The 18,960-nt window shown below is 37.8% G+C and overlaps 1 protein-coding gene across 2 annotated transcripts in view; it reads left to right on the top strand.

Annotated features, from left to right (window-relative positions):
- VCAN (versican) overlaps window positions 1–18,960 on the top strand; it is a 152,131-nt gene that overhangs the window by 62,976 nt on the left and 70,195 nt on the right. For both annotated transcript variants that reach the window (XM_060761736.2, XM_060761735.2), the window contains exon 7: window positions 7,505–9,631. In XM_060761736.2, coding sequence (XP_060617719.2) covers window positions 7,505–9,631 — 2,127 coding nt within the window. The remainder of the gene's footprint in view (window positions 1–7,504; window positions 9,632–18,960) is intronic.

Here is an 18,960-nt window from a genome sequence, read left to right as displayed (position 1 = left end):
TTTGAAATTAAAGCTTATGCTTACCAACATTTCTAACATGTTAAGAGTCTGTTAATTGTGGGGATGGGTGAAGGGCAGAAAAGAACACCAAGAAAGGAAAATCCATTAAGATATATAGATAGCAGAAATGTCTGAAGTCTGTAAAACAGATGTTCATGCTGTAAAAAGGAATGATGTCACCCTGTAAATGTGTCACCTTGCCCCTTGCCTTGAAGCAGGAGAAGTTCTCATTTACTCAACCTTTGTACTTCTAAGACACATGCTACATATTTACTTTAATTTGGAGGGCTAAAGTCTTACCCCTTTATTCTGGGTGTTGTCCTGTTCTGGAGCAACTCATGTAAAGATTTTCATTTCAGTGTCACTAGCAACAAAGCCAAGAAATGAGAAGGCAGGGTGCTGGACTGGTGGTAGATGGAGGAGAAGCAGAAGAGTGAATCAGGCCTCTTAGATGCCAACTAGACACTCAGGTTCTCACATCCAGCAAAGAAATAGATCTTTGCCAGAAAAAGCATCTGCCTTAATAATGATGAAAAACAAACATAGTTGTCATCAAAGCAGACAGCATTTTCCTTGCATCTGTGCTTAAAGCTGCTTGTGACTAAAACCTTTATTTAGAGAAAAATTAGCATTTTAAAATCAATTATGGCTAGATATATGTAGGAAAATAAAAACCTTATGACTCACTTTTTTAATTATTGAAGAAAATCTTCCAAACACATTAAACACCGCAATGAGTCGCCCTTGGGCTGAGAATTGCGGTATATAAGCGTAGTAAATAAATAAATAAATAAACAGTCCTAAACAGATCCAGCAGGCAGCAACCCTTGTTTCAGGAGAGACAATTGACTTTTTTTTTGTATGACTAAAAGAGAATCTAGGGAGGAGGGCCAAAAAAAAAATCCAAAAAAACCCAAGCTTGAAGACCACACCTTGACTGCTCCAGTTTGGATGGTCTTGACTCCCATGGATCATAGTGGCATTGTAGGCTTGACTGTGTGCTGACTCCAAAAATTTCACATGCATGCCTAATTCCTGAATTATGTTTCTGGTTATTATGGACGATATGACTTGACAGCAGTAGAGTCAGATTTAAGTTTTCTCTTAGTTTGATTTCCCATTCAGTGCCCAGAATCTATATATTTTGGCAAATAAATATAACTGTTTGAAATAGTATGTCTCGGATTTTGATCTCCTTCTCCTTATATACCAGATGTGGATTTTTTTTATTCCCTTGCTTCAATATTAGTTTTTTCTCCTTCTTGGATGACTGATTTCCTTTTTTGTTCTTGAAGTGGGTCTATTAAAAAGAATTGGAGGTGCATGCTGTTTGTTCTAGGATGTGCCTTACACTTTTTTGTTTTTAAAACCAAAGCCCAAAGCATTAACCAAAATTATGTTGATTATGAATTGTTTCTACAGAAACCATATGGGTTTCAAAATACCAACAATCTGTTTTGTGTTCACAGTAGATTATGGGCTAAATACTTGACCCCACCACCATTCTGGCATTATAAAAATCTTATTTCAATATGATTTTTCAAGTTACACCTACCTTACAAAGACTGACAAGAGAAGCTCATTTCTTATTGCAGTCCTTTCCCGGTTCCCTAGGGTTGTATTCTATTACTTAACTGCATTTTAATGCTTCCTCATAAAAACAAAAGGACATGCTAGGTCAAATGCATCACAAAGAATAAATGTATCATGGCCAAAAGAAGTACAAATGGAGACAACAGATTTGCATTTCAAAAGATAATGGTAATTGGAAAAGGTGTAAATTCACACATAATTTTATTGTTGTATGCCTTCAAGTTGATTTGGACTTATTGTAACCATAAACTGGGATTTCCATGGCAGGATTTGTTCAGAGGGGTATCCCCATTGCCTCATCCCTCCGAGTCTTAGCGAGTATGGCCAAATAGGAATCTAAAACCTGGTCTCCCAATGTTCTAATATTCAAACCAGTAGACCAAGCTGGTTTTCATTTCTGGAGATAATTACTAGAATGAACATAGAGACACAATTTATGTCATTGTAGTGGGGAAAACTTGTGATTACTAAGGAATATTGTGACCAAGGAAGCATGTGTGTCTGCTTAATTTGATGTTCAGATCTGCCATTCAATCCTGATGCACAATTTAAAGGCAATTAAAACCTTTCTTGTGATTTGGTTTGCCTCACCGTTCAAACATAGGATTCCTTTGCTTAGAGAATGATTTTCTGACAGTTGTTCCTATAAAGAGGCTGTCCTCTGTAAGGTAGGCTCCAGGAATTTCAGATTTCTACATAGGGTCACTGGTGTTTCTACTCAATGCCATTACTGTCAAACATCTGGTAGTTGGTAGTATAAGATAAACAGACCGTAACACAGTAAGCACATGTTTTGCATCCATCCAGAGATGTCAGATTTATTATTCAGCATCTTCAGGTAGAGTTAGGAAACCATCCTGTGAGAAACCCTGGAAGGCTGTCGAGTTAGGCTGAATATACACTGCCCTATATCCCAGGATTTGATTTCAGATTATCTGATTTGAACTGGATTATATGATTCTACACTGCCAGATAATCTGGAATAAGCAGAGTCTGGGATCAGATCCTGGGATATAGGGTAGATTCAGCCTGAGGAAGAGAGAGTGAATTCTCAATCCAGGCTGGATTTACACTGCCCCATATCCTAGAATCTGATCCTAGATTATCTGCTTTGAATTGGATTATATGAGTCTACACTGCCAGATAATCTCAAATAATCTGGGATCAGATCCTGGGATATAGGGCAGTGTAGATCCAGCCTCAGTTTCCATGACCAAGTGGGGATTTGAAATCTAGACACTTGAAGTCAACACTCAAATCATTACACTGGCTCTTTTGTGTGTATATGCAAACATGCATGTATAATTAAATTTATATACTTCTCTACTTATAAGGCTTCCTGAACAGTTTGCAATAAAGGACAATAAAATACCAGAATTTAAATTAAACCAAAAAACATTCCAAAACACTCCAAAATACCACATATAAAGTGGAAACACACTGAAGAAAAAGACTAGAAATCTAAATTGAGTAAAAGCTCTTTGAAACAAAAATGATTTTGTTTACTGCCTGAAAGCCAGCATGGAGGGTGTTCAAATGATTTTCCCTGTACAGAGTTCTATAGTTGGGGAAACAGGAGTGCAACCTGGGTACATTTAAGTTATATTCATTTACATTTTATAGTTCACCTGGTATAATTCAGGTAATGGGAGCTACTTCATTAATCTTGGATTCTACAGCTTCTTTTTGTTGTTCTTTGCTTATAATACCAACAGACTTTTCTCATTCTCAAAAACTCGTGCCTACATTACAATTGCTAAAATTCTTATGATTAAAATTTTCAGAAAGGCACAAACGTAATTTTGCATATATATTTAATAGATCTATGTATCAAAAGTAAAAAGAAACAAATTAAAGTGAACCATTTATTTAGGATTAGTGAATCCTAATTCTCTTTAGCTTAGCAATGAAGTAAAACATTACTCTAGCCAAAAGCAATTTGTTCCTAACGGATGGTGGTTTTATATGCAGACATAGGAATACTTTGGAACATTTCCCATTATTTCTTGAGATTTAACCCCAATGAAGTCAACAGTAGTTGTCTGCCTACTGTTTGAAACCTTTGGCCAAAGTACAGAAGACTAAAGAGGTTTCCACATATTTTCAAATTACCTAAGGTTTTTTAAAATGAGTGGCTTTCAGCCACAAGAGCCCTGAATGTGGTTTCAAGAAACCCATAATAAAATATTCAAAAATACCAATGAAAAACAAAATACGCAATATGCAAACACTTGCATTTAGTCAGTCTCATAATAAAGTAGATGAAAACTCACAAAGCTTAGCGAACAGAAGGATACTCCATTGCACTGCAATAGAAGTCATCTTTCACATGTGCAAAGATTGAGCTATTTCAAAATATGACTGGAAAAAATTCAGTGTTATATCAGACATGAGCAGCAACTCTTATTTGGTAAATGGCAACACCCTAAGGAAAGAGGAATGCAACCTATGGGCCCTACTTTTAGGGCCTGTGGAGCTTTGTGTCCAGTAACATTTAGAGCTTTGCTCACTTTTGGCATCTTACTGTGTTCCTAGATCTTCACAGATGGAACTGGTCTTCTTAATTTTCCTACAGAGGTAATTCTAAAGCTAATCAATATTACTAGTAAAAGTTCATCTAACCTTAGATGGTGGTAACATTAAAATAAATTAGTCCTGTACATCTTAGTTCACAGGTAGGGAGTTAATATAGGTGGGGAAAAGGGTTTCTAAATACCTTGACTAAGATGTAATGTAAAATATTATAGGCCTCTTTGTAAGTTACTTGAGACCTGGGTTTTAGATACATTTCTCTGTATACCTGAATGAAACTCATGCTGAAGGTTCTTTTTATTAGTTTTATTAGGAAGTAATAGACAGTGAAAAGTTACTTTTAAGAATATAACAAATGCTGATCTCGTCTGTAACTGAACAGTGCCTTCTAGAGCAAAGTTTCTTAAACTGTGGGTTATGACTGCATCTGGGGCCCCATAACTCAATCTGGGGGTCATTCCATTACCTCACCTCCTCACCCCACTCCACTGCGGCTGCTTTTCCTTTTGAAAACAAAACATAGGAGCAGGCAACAAAGTAGTGCAGAGCCAAGCAGCCAGCATGCCGGCCAGCCAGCTAAGGAGGCCATAACTTTTAGCTCTTCTTTCCCTCTTTTTCTCCCCTCCTCCTCCCTTATCATCAAGTCATATTGCATGTAAATTCCCCCTCCTCTGGAGTCTTTTTCTCACACAGGCAAAAAGAGAGGGGTGGAATTGGAATAGGCGGAGGCAAGCAGTTGACCTCTGCTGCTTTCGTTGCAAGGCTATCCCTGGCTTTCTTTCTTTCTCCTTCTCCTTCTCCTCCTTTTCTGTTTTCTCTTCTCTTCTCCTCTTCTTTTCCCTTCCATTATCCCCTCCTTGGGCAACAAAAGTACCTTACTCCCTTACAAGCTTCCTTTTGGGTGAGAGCAGCAATAAAATCAGCCTGCCTTTTTAGCAAGCTTTGCAAATGTTGATTTGTTTGTTGGATCTTTTGCCTTTTCAGAAAGACTTCCCTTCAAATTTTGATTCTAAAACTAAGCTGGGTCCATAAAACACAATCAATCAAAAAGAAAAACGCCAACCATCTGCCTACAACCTCTGCAGGGGGGAAAGGATAAGGATTGCATGCATGTATGTGAACAGACTGTGATGGGAACAAGAGGGAGGTGGATCAATTTTTGGCACATAGTCCACTCTGCAACCTGGTACCTTTTAAGTTGAGGTTGGACCCTCAAAACACTCCAGTGTGACACCCCAATTCAGGAGAGAAGAGCCAACAGAGTATATTCTGGCCATTCAGACTGCAAACCAGACATGCCAGCATGACATGTAAAATGTTGAGGATGCTCTATATCCCACAGTTTCAAATATTCAGTCAAATTTTATTTCTTTATGGAAAACGAAACAAACATATCTATCTCATTACTATGAAAATGGACTTTTATCTTTAATACATGATAAAATAGTATGTATACCAAAGATTTGTTTTAGAATACATTTCTTCATGATTTATTATCAGTAAATGTTTGATTTGTATACCTATTCTACATATCTATATACCCAAAGTCATGTAAAAAGAACTCACAAGAAAAGGGGTTTAAGAAGCCCTGTTCAGAAGCATCATGCTCTTACCTCTGTTTTGCAGGGCTTCAGCGTGTTGTTTAAGTTACTCTTCCTAAAATAAACATTCCAAGCTCTGTTATTCCATAATATGAATATTGATCAGAAGGATTTTATCCACATGTTCCATAATCAATATGCTCTGGAAATGAATTCTCTGAAGTCAAAATGAAAATGTCAAGAAATATAGCTACTAAATCAATGGGACTTAAGTTAGTCATAGATAACTTAAATAACACTAATTTCACTTGGTCTCTTAGTATGATCACATTTGGATACAACTCATTATGTTCAATCATTATATTATTAATGTTTTAAAAAGTAGAACATTAAAAAGGTAGAACAGGAGTAGAACATTTGCTCTAATGAAAATACTTAATGTGTGGAGCATTTGTTAAAAATTGGCTTGATTCAGTTGTGCATAATGTAAAAGAACACATTTTAGAATGCAGAATAGACTTTCATGTTAGCAGCTGTTGGTGAGATAATTTGCTTTCTTGCTGTATTAGACGTGAATATTTTTATTCGGAAAAACTGCCTCATGTCTTGCATCAAAAGCAGCACAAAAAAGATATCCCATTGAACACATGACTCAAGGAGTCTAGTAATGAAAACCATCTGTACTGAGATGGAGCCTGAGCAATATTGCTTTAAAAGAAGAAGAAACAAACTTCTATGGGTGGGTGATTTTTTAAGGAAAACACAAATGAATTGTAGGGAATTCTTCCTTTTGACAAGAAACAACTTTAACATCATATCTTTTCTTTAATCTTCAGTTCACAAGGTTTAAGATCCAAAATTTCTGAACTGTATTGGTGGTAACACATTGGACAATGAAGATGAAATGACCCCAGATTGAAGTCTCACGGCAAATTGGCAAAAATAAGTTAGAACATCTAGCCAAAGAGCTAGAAAGGATCTATATTTTTCAGGCCAAATATTAATTGGGAAGCTTAAATCCTGGATTGCTGAGACATTTGCTTGTTGTGCTTAACTGGAATCTGTCTCATTTTTTCCCTCTCTTTTTCAAATTGGTTCTAATTCATAAAGTATGGAGCTTAATACCACATTAAGCATAAGTGCCAAATCTTTGGATTTGTAAAACATATTATTGAATAATTTGATTTGCTTGATCAAAGAAGACATAAATCTAGAAGTTCTGTCGTTTAGGAATGAACTGGGAAGAATAAAATTCAGAGCATAAGCTTTTGAGATATCCGATGAAATGGACTGAGTTCATGAAAGATTGTTGTAGAAATTTCTTCTCGAAGATGCTACTGGATTCATTTATGAATTTTGTGCTAAAGCAGATGAATGCAGCTAACCTCTTTGACTACTACTGCAAAATGTATATATCTGAGTAATCTATCTAGTTCTATTCAGGCATTTGTCTGCTTATGTCTAGGACTAAATGGGTGGAGCTACAGTCCAAGAACAACTGGAGAGTTGTGCTTTGCAATCGAAGTCCCTGCATTGGACCTTTGTTACTAATATCTTTATGATATTATGATCCTAAGTTTATTAATAGGCCATGCAATAATATATTTGAAAAGAACTGGATTTAAATAGTTTTATTCCAAAGGTAAATGGAACTGTTGTTTAACTTGAAAGAACACTTACCAGATAAATGTTGAGACCTATGGACCCACAATTATCACACAACAGATAAAGAGCATGCATTTTGTCATAATTTCTAAAATGCCCATTGAATGTAACTAAATGAAGTTATTTTTAATTGCAAATGTTTTGAATTCTTTTTCTAATTTTGAATTTTATAGGTAAGGAGAATATATCAGAAACTTCATCTGCTGAACCAGCTATACTTTCGGAAAGCGGATCTGCCAATTTATTAAATGAACAAAAGACAATGCCTTCCAAAACTTCACCTTATTCCCACATCTCTTCAGTTACACAAGAAATGACTAAAAAAGAAGAAAATGTACCGAAGATCATTAGTTTATCTACTGTTCTACCTCAGACTATTACAGACCTTTCTGATTTGTCAGATGTTACTGAAAAAAAATCTTTGCAAAGTGACCTAGTAGTGACCACACTTAGACAAGATGTCTCTGACTTCAGCAAGGAAAGTTCTGAAAGTCAGACTGAACAAATAGAGGTGGGACCAATAAGGACTTCAGTAGATGCTCTCCTGAGAAAAGACTTGAGCAAAATTGTAGAAACAGAGACTCCTGTTACATTAACAAAAGAAGAAACACATATTGATACCCAACCAACAAAAAAATCAATGGAAGCAAAAAGTGATGTAAAACTCACAACTGTTGTCATTCCAAAAGAGCTGCTCAAGGATCATCTAGGATCTACAGACAGGGATGACAATGGGATTATTATGCCTGACCATAAACTAGAGGACTCTAGCACCATACCAAAACTAGATGTAGTTAATGTGACAAATATATTCTTAGAGAAAAATGCTACAGCTACACCAGATAAAGCAGAAACCTCATTTGAAAGAAAAATCGCACCAACTATAGGATATATAAAGAGCCCTGTAACACCAGCGTTTACAGTAACGGATAGAACTAAGACAGTACACACTGACTTGAAAGTCAAAGAAGAATTTACAGTAACACCTGCTGATTTAGATTTAAGATTAATTCCAACTTTGTTACTAGTTGAAAGAACAACATCATCTGGATCTGAATCAGGCCCCGTGGAATTAACTGTTACAGAAGTGGATTCTACCAAACTTGTAGATGTAATAGCATCTACACCAGGGATGCAACAAGAGAAGATGGAAGGAATAGCAGATCAGAAATATGATTGGAGTTCTGAAGGGAGTACTCCTGAGGAGCAACCAAAACGAGGAGTTTCCAGTGAAGCAACAAGTATTTACCCAGTGCTAGTCACTGAAGGCACAACAGGCATAGACCAGGTTGTATTTATTGATGGATCATCAATGGCAACACCTGGTGCAACATCAAAGAAAGAACCTGGCATTTCCTTGGTTCCTGAGGCATCAGAAGAGAAAAATGCTACTGTAACCACTCAAACAGGTGCCAAAGGAACACAACCAGATGTTACTACAGTTTTTGAAGATGAACTCACTACTAGAGAGCTAGCTATGGGAAAACTGACCACAATTCCTGATTCGATAGCAGCCTCTTCAAAGCTACCCATATCACCAGAACATGATGTAGCTGAAGGATCTGCATTTGAAGAAAAATATGAACATACTGTGGGCCCAGGTGTGAAAATCCCAGTTTATGAAACAGTAACAAAGTCTGAATTGTCTCCAGAAAAAGATGTGATTACTGAGCAAAAGCTGGAACTTACTGATGTCCCTCCCATAAAGCCAAGTACAAAAAGTGCAGACGATGCACTCACAGTCAAATTTATAGGTCCTTTCCCTACAAAGGCTTTTGTTTCTTCAACTGATTTAGGGAAAATAGAAACTCTTACAACTCATACCCCAGAAGGCTCAGGAACAACAGAGGAGGCTATAGAAACAGAGCCCATTTTATTTCCAGCTTTGGCAACAAGTAAGCCAACAGTGATAAGTGACATAGCCACCAGTACCGTTGGTACAGTAGACAAACACCTATCAGCTTTGACACTGAAACCTTTAAGCACCAAAACACAGCCACCTTTAATTTATACAGAACCTGATGAAGATACAAGCATAGATGTTCTAGTAATTGATGAATCCATTTCTCTCATTAAAACTACTACTGATGATGATTTTACAGGCAAAACAATAGAACAAGACATTGATACAGAATATTTTACATCATCAACTGTTATTGGAGTTGAACAGCCTACAGGACAACCCACAGAGGTTTTCGAATCTCAAGAAGAACCTCCATCTACTTCAGATGCAGATATTGGTTTGGAAAGCCGACCTGATATTAAAGTGTTTGTTGTTGCAATTTCAGGCAATGATACAGGTAAGATCCTTTCCTTCATAGATCAGATATCCAACAACGTGGACATTTGGCCATAACATGTCTTTTGGAAATATTTCTGAAAAAAAATATTTGATTTGTTATCTTATTCACCTTTGTAAGTTGGAAATAGTTGAAATATAATTAAATATTAGTAATAGTTATAAGCAATTCAGAAATGTAAATGATTTGCAATAGTGATATGTGAGATCTTTTTGTATGATATTGTCACATCATTGTATTGATATACATTATCTGTGGAAAATGACATTTTAATCTCATAGCTTCCAAATCATGTGTTACTACTCAGTGTAGCATTCGAATGTGTTAACCTTCCATTAGTCTCTAGCTATTAACAATGGCACCTACAGTGCTATCAGCTAAACAAAGTAGTAGACTTTTTTCTTTTGTTTATACCAAAGGGTAGTATCAAATCTGGGGAAAATAAGGGTTATTCTGTGAAATTGGCAGGTTACGAAAAGAACCTTCACTGTTTTTGTCTTGTTTTGTCCAGTTTTAGCTGAGGGCACTGTCTGTGCAGCTTTAACCCTTTGGGTATTCAGAACAGAGACATCGGCTGTCACTAAACAAATAGTTTTATGATAATTTCTTCCTTGTTAAGGTGTCAACTGGAAAGAAATCTACCTCATTAATGGCATTGTTTTTATTTTTTATAGAAATGATTATGGAGATCCTGATGTGCATAATTGTTCATATATTGCATTCTCTTTCAATTGCCTTCATGAGTAAGGATATTTTCTGTTTGCTATATGTAATATTTATTGTAGTAAATATGATAGATTGGCTTAACTGAGAATTACTCCAGGCACTAACTGACATGAAATTTTAAATGAATGAAATTTAATCCTGGACCCATCTTACCACTGCTTCAATTACCACTGGAATACTCATATCCCATCCTAATTGCATATTTACTCATATTATGTGCAGACAATTTAGTTAGAGATGGTAACAACTTCTGTCTAGTAGTTACTATAGTAAAGTAATAGTACATTATTTAATAGTAATCATAGTTACTTGTTTTTTTCATACTGTTTTGTTTGAGATGCATACAAGATTTGTATTAGCATCTGTTAAAATTAGTCTGTTTTGACACACAATATGAAATCAGCTAATTCATTATCCCAGCTATAATATGTATCCTTTCAAACAATCCCAATGTAATATTAGTTGTTTTAAAAGCTACCGTTACACTGAATTATGGACTAGAAAAAAGCAGTGTGCAAGAAAAGAAGTTGTGCAACAAAATTTGGATACCATTATTGTGCTAGTTCAAATGCATGAGGTCCTTGCACGTAACCTTGCACTTGGTCAAGGATATTATAGGATCTAGGGCTAAATGGTTTAGTTCATGGACAAGTATATGCTATTATGGTTCTGTATGAGTTGGATCTAGCCTAAGTAGGTTATGTTCTAGTCCCACTAAAGTCAGTGAGATTTTAATAAAGACTAATATGTCAACTTCAATTTCTGAGAGTCTAAAGTGTGACCAAATTTAGCTAAAAATAAAACAAATTCTTCCCCTAAGATACAATTGGCCACATTTTAATATGGATTCAGTTCAGTGATGTCTTCTTAATGTGACACAATTCACTGAAAGTATCTTCTGCTGAAGTGACATTAAAGCTGCTGAATAGCAAAACTGTTCAGGCAGCATACTGCAGTCAGCCAGGAAGCCAATAAACTATATTTAAATAAAATTTAGTTGCCCTACTTTTGCATGGGTTGGATAAAGAGCACCCCTGCAAAAGTGGAAAAAAACCCCTGAATATCTTTAGGCCTCCCAAACTATATTTAACATACCTGTATCTGTAACAAAGTACCTCTAGTGGTCGGGGGATTGGACCTGGCTGCATGCATCCCTTTGCTTGCTTATTCACCTAAGTGTGAGAGGGGGGATGGGATGGGGGAATGGAAGGAGGTATAAAGGGGACAACCATCTCTTTCTCTTTCTCTCCCCCAACCCTGGCCTGTGTGGCTCTAGTTCCATTCCTGTCCTCTTCTTATCCATATGCATGAGTGAGGGAATGCAACTCAGCCACCCCACAGTTTGATTTCCTCCTAGCAACAATGGTGCTATCAAAGTCCTTGCTAAAATGGTTTAAGACAGCAGTGGGCCAAATACAGGAATTCCCAAATGCTTACCCATGCCAATGTGGAGAGCTGACTGTCATCTTAGTTAAATACCTAAACTTAGCATGAAGGTTGCCTATGAAGTTTCTCAAGAAAAACCATTCTACAGCCCAAATGAAGAAAGCCTTGTCTCACATATTGATCAGTTTAAAGTCCAAAGAAACTGGTACATAAGGCAGGCAAGATAATCCTATCAGTGTCCTCATTGCATACCAGGAAAATATTGCTAAGATGAAATGGTGATTAAAAAAGAATCGCCAGGAAATAATAAGCACGTTACTACTTTCTTTGCATTCCAAAACATACGTACCATGGTATATTATATTCTTGAGGAAATTAATCTCAAATCATTCCTGAGAACTCAGGCATTCTTTGTCTGCAGCTAGGTGGCCATCCTTTGCTAGGTAAACCCAATTGAAGTCTTCCAGCTCCTGCCCTCAAACTACATCTCTTAAATGTTCTCCTTTCTTATATTGCTGGCAACCTTCTATGCAGATTCACCTTACTGATCACTCTGGTTGGAAGATGATCTTTCACCTGCCATTCTCCATCCCACCTCCCCATACATTGAACATATTTATATTCCAGCTCATCATTTTGGCTTTGGTTCTCACTGCTTTTTGCTTCTTTTGTTTTTCCATAAACCTATCCTTCTAAAAAATAACAAAAGTCTTTTCATGCACATTTTATGTTGCAGAGCACCTGAAAATGAGTTGTGGGCCTGCCACAGAGATGAAACAAAACTGTAACCATTTTTTTGTTTCTTGTCCCTTCCATCATATTCCTTTCAGGCAGGCTTCATTTTGTTTCTTATGATAAAAGAAGGCCCTGTCAAAAATAAATGAACACAGTCTGTACTGTTAGACTTTGGATTTTCTTTTCCTGAAACATTTTGCTATGATTACATCATTAATTACAGCCAATTGGATCTTTCCTCTAAGTCGGCCACATTAGGCAAGTGGATGCCACTCAGGAAGGTACCACATGCTCCAAGTTCAGTCTTGAAGATCCAGAGTGAGTACAAAAGACCTACAATAATTTCTCTAATATTTATTCTTCTGCCATGGGTTCTGCTGCTCTGTTAACTCCCAGTCCTCCAAGGAGACAGGCTTTAAGAAAAACACAAAAATGCATTAGTTGCTTTAGTTGATCAATGCTTGTTTACTCAGAAATACAGAAGTTTTGCCTGAGCTTATGGGTGCCTTTTGTAAGGGATATTGGGAGGGGGTCTCATACAGTCATACACAAACCATAGGTTGTGAGGAAGGTTTCTGTGTCGGCTACTATGACTGCACCTACATGGGCCAATGTATTTTAAGGGAAGGGGATACATTGTATAGTTGAAAAGCTGGACATGCACATTCTGCCTAGAAATGCACGGGCACTTTTGCATTATGTGATTGGCATTATCTACTTGCAAAAATAAGTGGCCATGCTAGGTGAAGATGACTCCTGACCTCATCCTTTTCTTGTTTTCAAAATCCATTTTAAGTCTTTGTTCTCAGTTCCTACCAACACATATAACCATGACAAATGAAAACAATGTTTTCACTGGCATTTTGGAACACTCTAGATTGGGTTCTTTTCATGTTAGGATTGAATTGAGAAACTGCAGGTTGCTTCTGGTGTGATATAATTGGATGTCTGCAAGGCCCAGAGGATGCCTGGATGTTTTACCATCTTGTGGGAGGTTTCTCACATGTTCCCACATAGGAAGCCGAGGCTGACAGATGGGACCTCACCCTGCTCCCCGGATTTGAACTGCCAACCTTTTGTTCAGCAGTCCTGCCAGCATAAGGGTTTCACCCATTTTGCTATCGGGAGCTCCTCTATTAAGTTGTCCATGTGAACGCTTTCCTGAGCTTAGCTTTCTGATCTGATCAGGAAACACTTTCTGTGGACCAGACAACTAAAACACAGCCTATTACAGATGTTTACTAGGAGATCCATTCCTTAACATTCAGGAGTTCTATATAGTTGCCTTCTTGTATGACTGGCTAATATTTATAATAGACTTGATGTGATTTATAGGGCTTTTGGGAAAACAATACTTAACCCATGAATTTTCTTGGTCAGGACAATTCTGTATTTCATTCTGAGTATATTAGGGGGCATTCTGGGATATTCTTCTGGGAGTTCTACAGCTGTCATAGAAAAAAGAACAGAACTATGAATCGGGAAAGGGGTTTAAAAGTGAAAATTCAGCAACAACAACTCTTTGAAAGCATAACATTCCTACCAGAAAGATATTTTCTTGTGAAATGGAAAAAATGATTACCCCTCATTTTTCACCACCTACTAATGGGTGACAGTATTGGAAGTGAAATTCATAACATGTCTGCATCTTTCTGTATAGTTAAAGCAATGGTATTCCCTGTAGTAACCTATGGATGTGAGAGCTGGACTATAAGGAAGGCTGAGTGAAGGAAGATAGAAGCTTCTGAACTGTGGTGTTGGAGGAAAATTCTGAGAATGCCTTGGACTGTGAGAAGGTCAAACCAGTCCATCCTCCAGGAAATAAAGCCCAACTGCTCACTGGAGGGGAGGATATTAGAGGCAAAGATGAAGTACTTAGGCCACATAATGAGAAGACAATGACTTTGGGGAAAATGGAAGGAAGAGGGACAGACTAAGGGCAAGATGGATGGATGGTATCCTTGAAGTGACTGGCTTGACTTTGAAGGAGCTGGGGGTGGCAATGGCCGACAGGGAGCTCTGGCGTGGGCTGGGGCAGGAGGTCACAAAGAGTCAGAAGCGACTGAACAAATAAACAACTGCATCTTTCTATATGTATATTACTTTATAACAGAAATGCAAATGTTTTACTAACTTCTTGGTTTCTAATGGCAACTCCTGTAGTGGCTTCTATATGAAAGTGAAAAGACCAGCAGTGTTTTATGACTCCAGATGTAATAGCCTCCTCTCAATATTGCAGAAAATATTTCTTGGGGGGGAGGGGTAGTCATAGAACTATGCTCTGTGCAAAATAAATGGTGTTACAGAAGAAAGTGCATAAATTTCAGTTCCGAAAAAAGATATCAAATGAAAAATACTGAAAAATGTGTGAAGACTCTCACAATCTCAGTCAGTATACAAAAATGTGAAGTTATTTATTATCACATCATATGTGATAATACAATAGAACAAAGACTTAAGTTCCTAGTGTATAGGTCTTATTTATAAACAAACGAAGTCTCCAATCTCTCTGTTTCCAGATTATATATCTGATTCCTGAAAATTTAGGGCTACTTTCCTAGATTTCTTATTATTTCAAATATGTGCAATACAGGCAGATTTTGTGCATTTAAACAGTATTAATGTGTTTTAATATGACATGATTTTTTTTAAAAAAAAATCTTTATTTATTTTGTCCTTGTATAGTACAAATATTGTTTCAGACAAAAATTCTGTTGAAGCTGTGGATTTCCACTTGTGGAAGCAAGGACCTGATTGAATTTTGGCTGAAGATCAAGCTCATTATGTCTTATTTTGGCAGTGTCACAAAAATGTTGATAAGGGAGAGAATATCACTGAAAGGATTAAAATGATTGCATTTTGTATGTAAGAATACCAGAGTTTTCCATGAGAAAATGTATTGTGCAAGCAACCTACATACTCCTAAAGAACCGATTTGAGGCAGGTGTACAAGTTAATGAGGAATATAAAGCTTGTTATTACTGTGGGTCATGGGGAGGTCTAGGGCAGGTGTGGAAATTAATGAGAAAAAGAATATGGGAGCATGGGGAGACTTCCCTTTTTGGATGGTTCTCATACATGTGCTTATTACTGCATTATCTGAGTTGTTACTTCTTTTCAGAGGACTCCCTATTTCTGCTGTTGCAGTTTTGTAAAATACATAACCATATGACCAAGGAATAGTCAACCCTCTCACAGTGTGAGCCTATATTTACATATTGTGCAGTGTTGCCCTAGTACAGTGGGAAAACAGGGATTTCTCTTGTAATGACTTAAAAGAAGCAGTCATGGGGAGTTATGATTCAAGAGCTCGGCAAGAGTGAACCAGCCAAAGAAAAAGGAACATTTATCCAGCTTATAAAGCTTTTATGAGGTGACAAATACTGGGGACTGAGGTGAGACTGTTGTTTAACAGCAGTTGTGGGGATACCAAGAACACGACTTCTGTCTGTATTCAAAATAATTTGCACACCTGCATCTTAAAGGAGGCATTTTAGAGTGTTTACTTACCATTCTTGATGGAGTCTAGTTTCACACCAGCTAGGGGTGTTTTTTTGACCCCTCAGCTTTCAGACAGTCTGACATTAAGACAGCCATCACATTAGGACTGTAACATGTTATGAATACAGAATGCAACCTTTTAAACACTACTTAACATGCCATTTCGTTTTTACTGTGCATATTTCCTGGCTCGAAGATGTTGCAAGGATGTGAAACTTTGATGAACACTATTGCTTTTTTCAGATTCTAAAGATTAAACACAGCCTTGAGCTTTAGAATAAACAGAACAAGAGTCCTCTTTACAATTCATAATGTTCGTTGAGACTGGACATTATGTTTACTTGCATAAAATATGCCTTTCATTTTAGAATCCAGATGGCAAGCACTTAATAGTTACATGAATCAATATTAGATTTCAAGTAGAAATGTGAAAACTTGAGTCAAAAGACTGAGGAAGGGAATTATTCGTGTGTCATAAGCTTTGGTGGTGGCCAAGTCAATTAGATTGAGCCAGGAAACTTATGACTCCCAACATAATGTTGGATTTTAACTCTCAGCACACAAAGTCAGAATGGCTGTTAGACATAAGGAGCTGTAGTCCAAGTTCCCACCCTAAAAAAGATTCCATGAATATAGGTAAAGGTTTCCCCTTGACGTTAAGTCTAGTTGTGTCTGACTCTGGGGGTGGTGCTCAGTTCTATTTCTAAGACAGTGTTGTTGGTGTTGTTGTTGTTCATTCGTTCAGTCGTCTCTGACTCTTCATGACTTCATGGACCAGTCCACGCCAGAGCTCCCTGTCAGCCGTCACCATCCCCAGCTCCTTCAAGGTCAGTCCAGTCACTTCAAGGATGCCATCCATCCATCTTGTCCTTGGTCGGCCCCTCTTCCTTTTGCCTTCCACTTTCCCCAGCATAATTGTCTTCTCTAGGCTTTCCTGTCTCCTCATGATGTGGCCAAAGTACTTCAACTTTGTCTCTAGTATCCTTCCCTCCAGTGAGCAGCCGGGCTTTATTTCCTGGAGGATGGACTGGTTAGATCTTCTCGCAGTCCAAGGCACTCTCAGCAATTTCCTCCAGCACCACAGCTCAAAAGCATTGATCTTCCTTCGCTCAGCCTTCCCTAAGGTCCAGCTCTCACATCCGTAGGTTACTACAGGGAATACCATGGCTTTGACTAGGTGGATCTTTGTTGCCAGTCTGATGTCTCTACTCTTCACTATTTTATTGAGACTGGACATTGCTCTCCTCCCAAGAAGTAAGCGTCTTCTGATTTCCTGGCCACAGTCTGCATCTGCAGTAATCTTTGCGCCTAGAAATACTAAGTCTGTCACGGCCTCCACGGTTTCTCCCTCTATTTCCCAGTTGTCAATCATTCTTGTTGCCATAATCTTGATTTTTTGGATGTTTAGCTGCAACCCGGCTTTTGCGCTTTCTTCTTTCACCTTGATTAGAAGGCTCCTCAGCTCCTCGCTTTCGGCCATCAGAGTGGTGTCATCTGCATATCTGAGGTTGTTAATGTTTCTTCCAGCAATTTTCACCCCAGCTTTGCATTCATCAAGCCCCGCACATCGCATGATGTGTTCTGCATACAAGTTAAAGAGGTTGGGTGAGAGTATGCAGCCTTGCCGTACGCCTTTCCCAATCTCGAACCAGTCTGTTGTTCCGTGGTCAGTTCTGACTGTTGCTACTTGGTCCTTGTACAGATTCCTCAGGAGAGAGACAAGGTGGCTTGGTATGCCCATCCCACCAAGAACTTGCCACAATTTATTATGATCCACACAGTCGAAGTCTTTAGAGTAGTCAATGAAGCAGAAGTAGATGTTTTTCTGAAACTCCCTGCCTTTCTCCATTATCCAGCGGATATTGGCAATCTGGTCTCTCGTTCCTCTGCCTTTTCTAAACCCAGCTTGAACATCTGGCAACTCTCGCTCCATGTATTGCTGGAGTCTTCCTTGCAGGATCTTGAGCATTACCTTACTGGCATGAGAAATAAGGGCCACTGTGTTGTTGGTAGACACCTCCAAAATAATGGGGCTAGCATGACTGCATGGAACGCTGTTACCTTCCTGCCAAGGCAGTACCTATTCTACTCACATTTGCATGTTTTCAAACTGCAGGGTTGGCAGAAGCTGGAGCTAACAATGGGAGCTTACCCCATCTGCAGATTCAAACCACCAACCTTCCAATGTATTTTGACATGTGGCTAATTTGTAAAATGAGCCCACACTCATACTAATATAACATACATGCAGCTCTTCAACATGAGGGGAACTCTAATCATATGTAAAACTAATTCATACATGAATCTATTGTTCTACTCACATTTGCATGTTTTCAAACTGCTAGGTTAGCAAGAGCTGGGGCTAACAGTGGGAGCTCTTGAAACTCCCCAGATTTGAACCTCTGACCTTCCATCAGCTCAGTGGTTTAACATGGGGCTCCTCCATGAATATAATGGATGGACAAATATCTTCTTTTATCAATGTTAAAACCATTTCCAAGACTGGTGTGGAGGGAAGGATTTTAATCTGTTGAATTGACCTGGCCACCACCAGAGCTTTTGACACATGAATCATAATTTTACAAAAAGTGGAAGGAAATGACTGAGAATTTTGTTCAAGATTTCAAGCAAAAAATGAAGAATTTCAGAAACAAGGGGCAAAGTGTAGAAGTTGAAAATAAAGTCTTACTGCTCAAGAAATCCCACATTCAGAGTTGCTCATGTTCCTGCCTTGTACTATTTCAAGAGGCACATGGATTAAAAAAATTCTTAGTCAAATTCTCCTGCCATTTTAAAACCAAAATAAGAGAGAGATCGAAAGGCTCAATTCTTTGTCTCCATACTTTGCACAGGCAGGGGGAAAATGGATATTGAAGCATATTTTGATATTATATGTTCCTGATCAGCTTAATTTTGCCTGACAGATTTTTTTAAAAAACAAAATACTGCTTTCCCTTTAATAGTCGAAGACATTTCTATGC

This window comes from Anolis sagrei, chromosome 2 (assembly GCF_037176765.1).
Source record: "Anolis sagrei isolate rAnoSag1 chromosome 2, rAnoSag1.mat, whole genome shotgun sequence".
In the NCBI taxonomy this organism is placed as follows: Eukaryota; Metazoa; Chordata; class Lepidosauria; order Squamata; family Dactyloidae; genus Anolis; species Anolis sagrei.
The sequence above is the reverse complement of the archived record's forward strand: the minus strand, read 5'-3'. Positions and strand labels throughout refer to the sequence as shown.